The sequence below is a fragment of the Plasmodium inui genome (assembly GCF_000524495.1).
Source record: "Plasmodium inui San Antonio 1 unplaced genomic scaffold supercont1.6, whole genome shotgun sequence".
Classification (NCBI taxonomy): Eukaryota; Apicomplexa; class Aconoidasida; order Haemosporida; family Plasmodiidae; genus Plasmodium; species Plasmodium inui.
Genome location: NW_008481840.1, coordinates 296774 through 307486, shown reverse-complemented (window position 1 = coordinate 307486; position 10713 = coordinate 296774). Strand labels below are relative to the sequence as shown.

Below are 10713 nucleotides of genomic sequence, written 5' to 3'. Positions count from 1 at the left end.
TTTTTTTCTTTTTTTTTTCTTCTCAGGGGGCAGTTGTGCCCACAGTTGCTAACCTGTTTTGTCTGTCTACAGATCAAACCGCACAACGATGAGTTAAAAGTGGCGCAACTTCCCTTGCACAGGGTTGACTAGTTTGAAGGGGTGAGCCGTAAAATGCTGTTTCCAATACCCCATTTGTAGTGAGGGCGAGATGCAGCTATCCCTCGGCGAAAACATCAAAAGGGAAGGGGCACCCACACAGGGTTGCAACACAATTTTGGAGCGCCTCCGAGGAACGCCCATCCGCGCCGCTGTCCCGCGTCCCGCTTCTATCCTGCAGCTATTCCACATCAGCGCATGATGTCCGCGAGGGGGAAGTCCCCCTGGCTGTCGACCACGCGATAAGCGGGTCCCGTGCTGGGGCGCACGCCACCGTCGATAGTGACGGGGCCATTTGTGACAGCCGCACCTCCTGCTTCCACTCTTTTCCGATCCGACGTGGCCTCTGCAGCACCACCTGTAGCGGAGCACGGCCAGGGGGTGTTGCACGTGGAAGCCACCTCCCGCTTGGTCTCTTCGTCAGCGCCATTCGGGAGGGAAATAAACGCACACTTGCCGCTGTAGAGGGATGTATCGGCAGTGCAGATGTATTTGTCGCCCCCATCCTGGCTGCCACCTTCCCGCGGTGCCTCATTCGCCCAGTTGAGGGGACACTCAGCGGTCCAGTCCATGTCACAAAAGTGGCTCTTTCGACAAGGCCATTGAACTGAGCACTTGTCCTCGAACTGCTTCTTCTCATCCTGCGTTAAGTTACTATAGGAATATTTTTTCCTGTCGCATAAATTGAAAGACGGAGGCGCTAAGCAGTAGCCATTTTTCTTCATCCAATGTAAGGGGCACTCTTGCTGATAATCTTTTTCACACAAATCTGTGCACACAAAAGTAACTTTGCATTTCTCCTCAAATTTGATTTTCATGAGCTCACTGAAAAATTTAAAATTTTTTCTATCTTTGCATGGCCCGTTGTAGCTAGCAGGTGGGATACACTCATATGAATTTGTTTCTTTCCAGTTGGAAGGACACATGGAGAGTGTTTTGTTGTTGAGTGAACAATCGACGTAACAAGGCCAATACGCTTCGCAGGCAACACTCCAATTTTGTTTTTCCTCCTTGGTGAGATGGGTAAAGTCAATCTTCTCGCCATTGCAGAGGCCATCATACACAGTCAGGTCAGCCGTGCAAGTGTTGTCATTTTGAGATATGAAACCCTCAGGACATGGTTCGTTGTAATTTCTTTTCCCACTTTCGCATGCATCGGATACGACATTTTTGCATCCCCATTCTACATTGCAGCTCGTTTCAATTTTTATTTTTTCATTTTGTGTAAAGTTGTCAAAGGATTGACGGGGGTTGCAAAATCCGTTGTACGTCGAGCTAGCTATGCAAATATTTTCTGACTTGTTCATAATTTTTTTTTTCCAGAATTTTGGGCAAGGTAATGTATAATCTTTTGCACACTTTCCCATTTGTTGTAACCTTTTGCTTTCCTCTTCGTGTGCCATTTTAATTATCCCTATTTCGCTGTCCTTAATTTCTTTGGAACTTACTTTGGGGGCATGTTTGACGACGTTTTTTAAAATCCCACTTGAGCTTACCGCGCTCTCCCTTTTGTCGTGCTCATTCTCAGCAGTGCAGCCCCGATGGAGGTTGCTGCCCCAGATGGTCAATATTGTCAGCAGGATGAAAAGGTGTCCATTATTCATTTTGCGGGGAAGGAAAAAAACGAGGTGGTAACGTGTGGCTAGCCGAAAGCGCACAGACAGATGGTCACTTAAGAAGAAACGGCTATATTTTAAGAACGGTTGGCGTAACGGCGGAAGGGAAGAAAAAAATTAAACACAAAAACGCAGTGCAAAATGGAGGGGCGGTCTCGCTCGAAGGTTCGCTCTGTTTGGGCAGAACTCGACAAAGCGGCAACTTCACAAAATTGGCAACTTCACAAAAGGACACGTGCATACGTTTAGGACGGGATCACCCAACTCGGCCAGAACATTTCACGAGGAGGCACTCGGCGTTTGCAATTCCACAGGGGAGTATACGCGGCGTCCATTGGTTCGATCATGGCGGCGAGGAGGACAAATGGGTGGGATATGCACAGGGGGATGTCCAGCCACCCACGCGTACTACTCCCCCCTCTGGGGCACGACCCACGAGGTCCCATTCGAAACATTGCGACACATGGTGTAGATACATAGCAAAATGCACATGTCCACATATATGCGTAATTAAAAAAAAAAAAAAAGGAAGCTCCCACTTTTACCACTCCGCAGGCACACTTTTTGTGAATGCTCTAATTAGCACTTTTCCCAGTATGCATAAAGGGACACCGTCTATATTTCCCTTTATGGCACATTTAAACCGTTACGCGTGAAAAATTCACTTAACTGTCTCTTCAGGGCAGTTTTACTCCTTCGCGTAGTCCAGATTGCTTGCCCCTTTTTGCGGTGGAAAAAAGAAGAAAAAAAAAAGAGCGAGAAAGGCACCGCTGCAGGGACAAAAATGTATCAGTAGGAAGAACCGATGGGGAAAAAGGCACATCATACAGGACAGAAAACCAATACGCACACATCAGTCCATGTGCCTAACATGGTCAAGGTGACAAAATAGAATGATTAACATTTCTTTTATTAAACTTTAAGAAGGGAAAAAAGGAGAGTTGGCCGACTGGGTGAGCAACACACCAAAATAGCTAGCCATTTTGGGAAAAAAAAAAAAAAAAAAAAACAGAGAAGTGAAGAAACACCCCTTCTTTGGCAATTTTAACAAAAAAAGTTCGCCCCATTCACTCGTACCCGAGTACTATCATAAACAGCATGAGCGACACAATTCCCCACTTCATGGCCGGGTATTCATTAACCCATATGGTTAGCATTCCGATGTATGGCGCATATCCAACTGAGAGACCAAGCACGTGTTCGTTTTCTAGCCAATACTGGTTAGACTCATAGAGCCCTCTGTCGTCAATGTTGTTATTGTCCCCTTTTGATAGCAAATGAAATTTGTCGTCCTTCCCTATGTGAATGTTTAATATCCTATGCACAATGGGGATGTCTCTTCCATTTATTTGATACACGACCACGTCGCCTGCATGGATGTTCGGCGGGTGGTACAGTGCCAAGGTGTCTCCTCGGAAGTATCCTGGCTCCATACTGCCACTCAGGACAACTACAACTGGGGATTCGCAGCCTGGATTATGCACACCCCGGAAAGGGTAAAAAAAAAAAAAAGAAAGGATAAAAAAAAAAGCGGTAAAAAAGAAAAAGGCTAGTTACATATATTTCTTCCCTTTCACATGTACGGCAGGGTGAAGCCTCCCTATCCCGTGCGGTGTAACGACGCAAGAAGGGAAGGATCGCCAAACAGCACAACCAAGTGGTGCCCCAAAATTAGCAAAAACTGCATTTGCACACACATACGCACGGCTGCCCTACCTGTAAGCACGACGAGCAGCTTCCAAATCATCAGGGCATTCAACAGCAAACACACTACGTTGAGGACGTGGGATATGCCATCTCGGGGGTTTCTAAAGTTCTTCTTGAGTTCTAGCAAAATGGCTTTGTATTGGTCCTTTATGAATTCCATCGCGCGGATTAGCGGATTAGCCGATTAGCGGATTATTGGTTGGACGGGTGATCAGATTGGCCGTTAGACGGGGGAACCCTCTTCAAGCTCGCCCGTGCCTACGGGTGAGCGCGCCAAGTTGGAGAATGGCGAGTTCCTGCATATGGGGGAGTCCCCTCTGCGCCTTCTGCAGGAGAGCACTTCCAAATGATTACCGGTTTTATGATCTAACACGCACGCCAAATTTGAAGTGACAGGAGGCTTGCGAGATCGGCCAACTGAGCGTGGCAGTTTTGTATGCCCCCTATGGTTTTAGCTTCTCTCTTCGCGCGGTGGGGATAGGCAAAAGAGGGCGGCATGATTTTTATTTTTTCACTAAATTTCACCTCATTTTATTTTGCTTCTCTTCTTCCTCCCTTTTGCTCTGTTTTTTTTCCTCTGTTTTTTTCCCTGTTCTTTTCCCTGTTCTTTTCCCTTTTTTCTTTTTTTTTTTCCCGTTCGCGTTGTGTACCGCGAGATCAAGAGCAATCCGTTGGAGCCTCCCCCTCCCCACGACGAGCCGACGTCATCGCTCTGCTCACCGAATGTATTCACACAGGCATTGCCACGAACCTGAGCACCTCGCGAAAGAATAGCATTTCAGTGGTTCTTCTTTCCTGTGGTGATGCTCTCCCCATTCGGCGAAGCACAAATGATGGTCTTTTCCGCTGTGCCGACTGCGCCAACTGGACCAACGTGCGAACTTTGTCAACTGTGACAACTGCCCGTGTTGGTGACTCCCCCGGTCGATTACACAGAATTGGGAAAAAAAAAGTCGGAGAGTGCCATAAAACAATCTTTTAAAGCGTTGCTCTTTTTGTTCGCAGGGAAGCAGCTAGGCATTTGAGTTATGGAGGGCAAGAAAAAAAAAAAAAAAAAAAAAAACAGCCAAATAAACCAAATAGACAAAATAAACGAAATAAGCGAAATAACCCCCCTTCGTGGGAGACTGCGGCCAAGTTACAACACATTGTGTGACTCACACGTTGGGACAAACTTCTTGTCCATTCGAAAAAGCATCTCCGGATGATGAGAGATGGACCAAACCGCGAGGGGGCGCATGGTTAAACCAAACTGCGCAAAAAAAAAAAAAATTAATTAATAATAAATAAACGAATGGAACAGAGTAAAAAAAATATCTTCTCATGCATCTTCAAAAAGGAAAGATACACATGTGATGGAATAAATCGCAGGGGGCCTTTGCGGACAAGTCGGAGCAGATCCCCCCCCACCCCTTCACACATTCTCCTTCATCGAAGTGGAAGACGTAGGGAGGGCGGAGGCAGCCCCACGGGCTACCCTCATATGGAAGTATCAACTTAATCGGCTTAAATGTTACGGAGGCGAAGGAAGACCGAACGTGGAGGGAAGGGAGTCCAAATGGGGAGGCGCCTACGTACCTCCCCCCAGGGTGTTTCCTCCCACTCGGCCATCTCACCTGGCCCCCTTCGACGGAACAGAAGATGCGCAACTTCGAACGGGGGTCGGGGTCGACTTGCATTAACCAGCAGAAGGGCAACAGAAAAGCGAGTGGCCACTTAGCCAAAACCCTCCCAACAACATCGCAACAACATCGCAACAACATCCCAAACAGGTCCGACCGCTTCCGCCGCATCCACCGCGTCACCCTTGCAGCGAGTAATATATGTCAGCCATCCCAGGCGATGCACTCCCCTGAGAGACCCCCTGTTCCTCTCGAGTAATCGATTTGAGGAAAATTTTTTTCTCCAGAATGCAGTGGATAGGAAGGATGCTCATCTCCGACAGTTCGATTAGATAATTGGTCTCCTTGTCGGATTCTAAAAGGTATGGTTTTTCATTAATAAAGAAAATGAGTTTGCCATCTTCATATTCGACAATGAAGGAATCGGTTTCGAGGAACTCCATGTTTCGACACAAGATGGTTGTCTTCTCATTTGGGTCATCACATGGAAGGCTCATGAGGTCATCGCAGCTGGGAGTCACCTGATATGTTTGGTAAAGCTCATCGACACTGCAAAAGTCGGAGAGGTCGTCATCTGTCAAATGAGGCAAGTCGCTTCCGTCTGAGTGGCCTTCTATCGCTTCACCACGTCTTGGTGCATCCTCCCTTTGCACATATTTCTGTTTTGCTCTTTTGATCTCTTCCTCTTTCATCGTATGGGAATCCTTTTTTCGTTTTTCCCTGTTATATGCGTCTACATCAAACTTCCAGGAGATGACCGCTTTTTGGTTTTTTGCCAGGTGTGGGTGGCGGCCGTCCCCTTCGAGATCAATCACGTTGCGTGTGTCCGCCAAGTGTACCCCTTGACCGTGTTCCCATTCACCGCGTTCCCCTTCACCGCGTGCCTCCTCACCGCGTGCCCCCCGACGGAGCCTCCCTATATCGGGACACACGCCTATAAACTTGGGCAGCTTAACAGAGTAGTATTCATCGTCGGGATTCATCCTTTTTCTCCTCCTCAAATCTACAAGCATAACTGCTTGGTCCTCATTGTTAATAATCACGTCGTTTAGTTTGGGTTGGCTTTTTATCTCGTCATTGCTGATGCCTGGGGGGTAATTCTCCTCCTCTTCCTCCTCCACTTTGTCTTTCTCCCTCTTGGACTCCATCGACTGCCCGTCATCGAAGAAGGAGATTTTCATGCTCTGTTCAGAGGCGTTCTCCTGCGTGGGGAAGGGGAGAGGGAAGACAGGTGAAGGTGCTGTGTGGCCAAGACGCACAAAACGCTAGACCAAATCAGGATCAGCAGAAAATCCTCACATGAGTGGGGAGGGTGAGAAGAATCTCACGAGGAACCTCTCAGGACGAACATCTCACAGGGGGGGGAGTTTGCCCCCCCCACGCCACTTTTTTTCTCTTCCTCTCATGTTGGAAGAAAAAAAGTTCGTGCTCCCTCGCATAGGCATTTTTTGTCCCTTCTTTTTCGTCTTACCATTATGCTGATCATCGTAGCGAGGTCATCTCTCTCTTCCTCCATTCTGCTTTTGCATCTCTTCGCCTAGTGACTATGCGTGTGGATAGGTTGGACGGCTTTCCCTCGGCGAAGGGGGAAGGGCGCTCCGCTGTAGGAAATGCGCAGCGTTGGTTCGGTCTTCCTCAATGTGGTTTGTTCGGTCAATGTTGCTCACTGTTCCGATCGCTAGTTGCGCCCTTTCCTACTCCGTTGCCGAGCTCAGAGCTACTTTCACGAAGCTCCAGAAGTATCTCCCCCGTAAGGAGGTCACATTGTATTCATCAACGGGGTTAAAAATAAAAAAAATAATAATTCAAGTTGTTTAATTTCTTTTTTTTTTTTTTTTTTTTTGTTTTTGACAATTGAGGGAGCTTTCCTTTGTGCAAGCTGGAGAGAGAAAAAAAAACAGTGCAATCCGCGCACGAGCAGGTGCTTCCATGTACATACATTGGTACGTATTATATGCGCACTTCCATACGTGTATATGGCTTGATTCTGCTTGGCGCGAACCTGACAAGGTAGAGGCATCGCGCGGGGGTGCCTCTGATGCATGCATGCATGTGCGTCGCCACCCAAGCCAATTTAGGGACATATGGGTCCCGCTTAAGCAGCGCCACCGGGTAGTGAGCCAAGCAGAATTTTTCGCAAGGGCAAGAACAACGCAGCGCGGCTAGCCAGGTCGACCACTTGAAGGGAACTTCGTCGTATGTTGCACTGGCGAATAGGGAAAAGGAACAACACAAAGTAAAAGCAAGGGAGCAGGACACAGGGGAAAACATACCAAGGAGAATCCCTCGAGAGGAGAATAATATCACAGAGGGGAGAAAACTCACAAAGACCTACCTCCATCCGCAGCTGCACTGTTCCCTAACCAATTGGCAACCCCATTGTCGCATCCTTGACATTCCCTTTGTCTCTCTCCCGTTAAACAGTCAAATGAAAGAATTTGTGACGAAATGAACTTGGGGTTACCACCTCCCCTCAGCACCTTGCCCTCCACTTTTCTTCTTCCCTTTTTTTTTTTTTTTTCTCATAAGTGTGTTGTGTATTATGCGAACTGATAGGAGTTTTTTTCTTTTTTTTCTTTTTCCTTTCTTTTTTTTTTCCCTCCTTTCTAAAAACCAAACGCAACAATGTTCCCACCGGATAAGAGCCCAAAGGAGAAGAAGCCAAACGTGTTCATCTGCCATAGAAGGTTAGATGGGCTCGAAGACCGAACTTGGGAAATCAGTCCTACCAGTCCCAGCCGAATAGTGCTGCCCTAAATTGTGCTTTATTATTTTATTTTATTATTTATTTTTTTTTTTTTGGGTGTCAAATCCTGGACAAATCGTAACTAAACCAAGTGCACCCGTTTCCTTCCCCTCCCTGTCCTTTGTGCCTCTCCCCATCTTGTCCACTTGACATAAACCAAAGGGCTATGTCTCTCCTGGGTTGTTACCCCGTTACGCGATGTTCCGTATTTAACTGCCTTCACCCTGCTTCGCCCCCCTTCACCCTGGAGCAGATTAGGGATTTACAAGAAAAAAATGTACCGGCACAGGCAGCAATTGATTTACGTGTCGTTGTGTGGCCGCATTTACACCAACGTTAGTAAAGCGACAGTGTGCGAGAGAGGGAGAATCCCCTGCAGAGGAAACGCACGCGAACGGACAGAGGCGAATGGACAGAGGCGAACAAACACGTGTGAGGACAGACACGCGACCGCTTACCTTCCCTCATACGTTCTGTTCTACCTTTGCTCACCCCCGCGCGTGCGCGATTTTCCTTTTTGCCTAGGCGAACTGCAAAGACGCCGTGGAGATGGACAACCGCATCCTGAGCGAGCTGAACATATCAAGTGCGGAAAATTGGAATGAAGAGGCGGGGAAGAAACTTTGCCAAATTGAGGTTCCCCCGTGATGGACCACTTCGCTGAGCATTGTTCTCCCGCCCTACACGTTTCCGAGACCCACGTTGCGTCTCCCCACTTTGCCGCCACGCTATTTGCCGCTCCCCCCCGCAGAGACAGGCGCCCAGTCGAGCATACACGACGTGAATCTCCTGTACCGTACCGTCAATGAGCTGATGACCCTCAGCGCGGAAGCCCATTTGGATGAAAAGATGTTGGAGTATTACTGCATCCCGCGATCCATCATAAGGTGAGCACAGGGAGAAGCATTTCCTGAGTTTCATCGCCAGTATTTGGTCCAGTTTAGTAGCAAACTTTTGTCACCCCCGACACACACCGCAGCGAGTACAACCGATTAGGAATTTACGAGCTATACAAGGAGCAGGCGGATTGCTTAAGGAGCATCCTTCAGAACGAGCAAGTCGAAAAGAATGTGCGAAGTGAGGTAGACGACAAAGCGGCGGAGGGAAGAACTCCCGACGGAAGACATCCCCAAAACGGAGACTCCTTTTTCAACGCGGAGTTCTTCACCCCCCTGGAGGAATTGAAACAGAGGGATGAAGAGAAAAGAGACCGTGAAATATCCTCACAGAGGGGGCCAACGAATGGGCGCGAAATATCACCAGAAAGGAGACCAACAAATGGGCGCGAAATATCCCCAGAAAGGAGACCAACAAATGGACGCGACCTATCCCCACAGAGGGGGCAAGCGAATGAATGCAAACCATCCACACAGGGGAAACCACCAAACGCACACCTCTGTGACGACAAATGGGGCACACCATACGCGAACAATGACACAAGGAACAACTCTGTTTACAAGAATTTCCTATTCAGCATCCCAACCGGGATGGGAAAGACCATAATATACGACATTTTAATCATTCGACTGGTCCTTTACCAGGGGTACAGAGCTATAGTAACCCTCCCAACGGTGTCACTCATTAATGAAAAAAATGATTACTACGAGAAGCTGCTCGGAGAAGACACCGTGTCACTAAATATAAAAAAATTTAACAGCTCCAATTTTACTGGGTACTCGTACAGCCTGTCCACCGACATTGCCCTGTGCACGTATGAACAGGCCAACATCATACTCAACATTATTATAAAAAATAACCTCAAGTGCAATTATATTTTCATTATTGACGAAATTCACTACATTAATGATATGCAGAGGGGTTTTTTCATTGAGTCTTTGCTCACGAAAGTTAAGTACATCCAGCGGAATTTCGAGAGTGTCTTTAACATCCGAGTATACGGCTTTTCCGCGACTTTGCCGAATGTGGACCAGGTGCGTTTCGCCTTATTCTGCGGAGTTACCTTGCTGTACAGGCAACTTCGACTCTTACTTGACCATTTTCGCGTCCTACTTGACCATTTTCGCGTCTTATTTGACGATTTCCGCGCCTACTTCACCATCCTTGCGTCCTCTTTCTTCCTTACATGGCGCACGACCTTCCAGATCGGCGACTGGCTGGACGCCAAGGTGCACGTGAGCAAGGAGAAGCTGCAGAAGATAAAGCACTTGTACAAGATAGAGAACGGGATATACAGAGATATACACAAGAAGGAGCTGGAGAGGACGCTGGGAGTGCCGTTCTATCTGGACCCAGATCATCTGGTGTACCTGCTGACGGAGGAACTCATTCTGCAGCGGAACGTTCTGATCTTTTGTCCAACGAGGAAGAAAAGCGAAAAGGTGGCGTATTTTATAAGCAACATTATGCCATATTATTTGAAAAACAGGAATTACAAGGTGAAGGGGGAAGTACTCGAAAGAAGGGTGAAGCTTGTGAGCGAACTGAAGGAGATGAGCGTTAAAATTCCGGACGTGGATAAGTTAATCCTGAGTGGCATTTTCTATCACCACTCGCAGCTGGAGAAGAAGGAGAAAGCAATAGTGGAAGGTGCGTTTCGCAGCTACACCCTTTTCTGTCTGTGCTGCACGACGACCCTGTCCGTGGGGGTGAACTTCAACGTGCACACGATAATCATTCGTAGCATACAGGTGGGCACCGCGTTCCTGACGAGGGACCAGCTCGTGCAGATAGCGGGGCGTTGCGGCCGCGTGAGGAAGGCGCGCGGGGGGAGCGCGATGAGCAGCAGAGTAAGCAGTGTAGTAGATGGGGCGGTGAGGAGCAGAGTAAGCAGTGTAGTAGATGGGGCGGTGAGGAGCAGAGTAAGCAGTGTAGTAGATGGGGCGGTGAGCAGAAGAGTAAGCAGTGTAGTAGATGGGGCGGTGAG

At 48.0% G+C, this 10713-nt stretch overlaps 4 protein-coding genes across 4 annotated transcripts in view; 1 reads left to right on the top strand and 3 right to left on the bottom strand.

Annotated features, from left to right (window-relative positions):
- Positions 1 to 329: 329 nt before the first annotated feature.
- C922_01811 (hypothetical protein) lies at positions 330 to 1742 on the bottom strand (the record flags this gene model as incomplete). The annotated part of the gene is made up of 1 exon (XM_008817414.1): positions 330 to 1742. One exon carries the CDS (start codon positions 1740 to 1742, stop codon positions 330 to 332), a length of 1413 nt encoding a protein of 470 aa, XP_008815636.1.
- Positions 1743 to 2821: 1079 nt separating this feature from the next.
- Positions 2822 to 3621, bottom strand: C922_01810 (signal peptidase I; the record flags this gene model as incomplete). The annotated part of the gene is made up of 2 exons (XM_008817413.1): positions 2822 to 3225; positions 3471 to 3621. 2 exons carry the CDS (start codon positions 3619 to 3621, stop codon positions 2822 to 2824), a joined length of 555 nt encoding a protein of 184 aa, XP_008815635.1.
- Positions 3622 to 5262: 1641 nt separating this feature from the next.
- Positions 5263 to 6599, bottom strand: C922_01809 (hypothetical protein; the record flags this gene model as incomplete). The annotated part of the gene is made up of 2 exons (XM_008817412.1): positions 5263 to 6285; positions 6555 to 6599. The coding sequence occupies 2 exons, from the start codon at positions 6597 to 6599 to the stop codon at positions 5263 to 5265; spliced, it is 1068 nt and encodes a 355-aa protein (XP_008815634.1).
- A 1109-nt stretch (positions 6600 to 7708) lies between these two features.
- C922_01808 (hypothetical protein) overlaps positions 7709 to 10713 on the top strand; it is a gene marked incomplete at both ends in the record, with an annotated part of 5235 nt that continues 2230 nt past the window's right edge. The window contains 5 exons of the mRNA XM_008817411.1: positions 7709 to 7828; positions 8355 to 8415; positions 8581 to 8716; positions 8809 to 9760; positions 9932 to 10583. Of these exons, the coding sequence (XP_008815633.1) occupies positions 7709 to 7828; positions 8355 to 8415; positions 8581 to 8716; positions 8809 to 9760; positions 9932 to 10583 (1921 nt within the window). The remainder of the gene's footprint in view (positions 7829 to 8354; positions 8416 to 8580; positions 8717 to 8808; positions 9761 to 9931; positions 10584 to 10713) is intronic.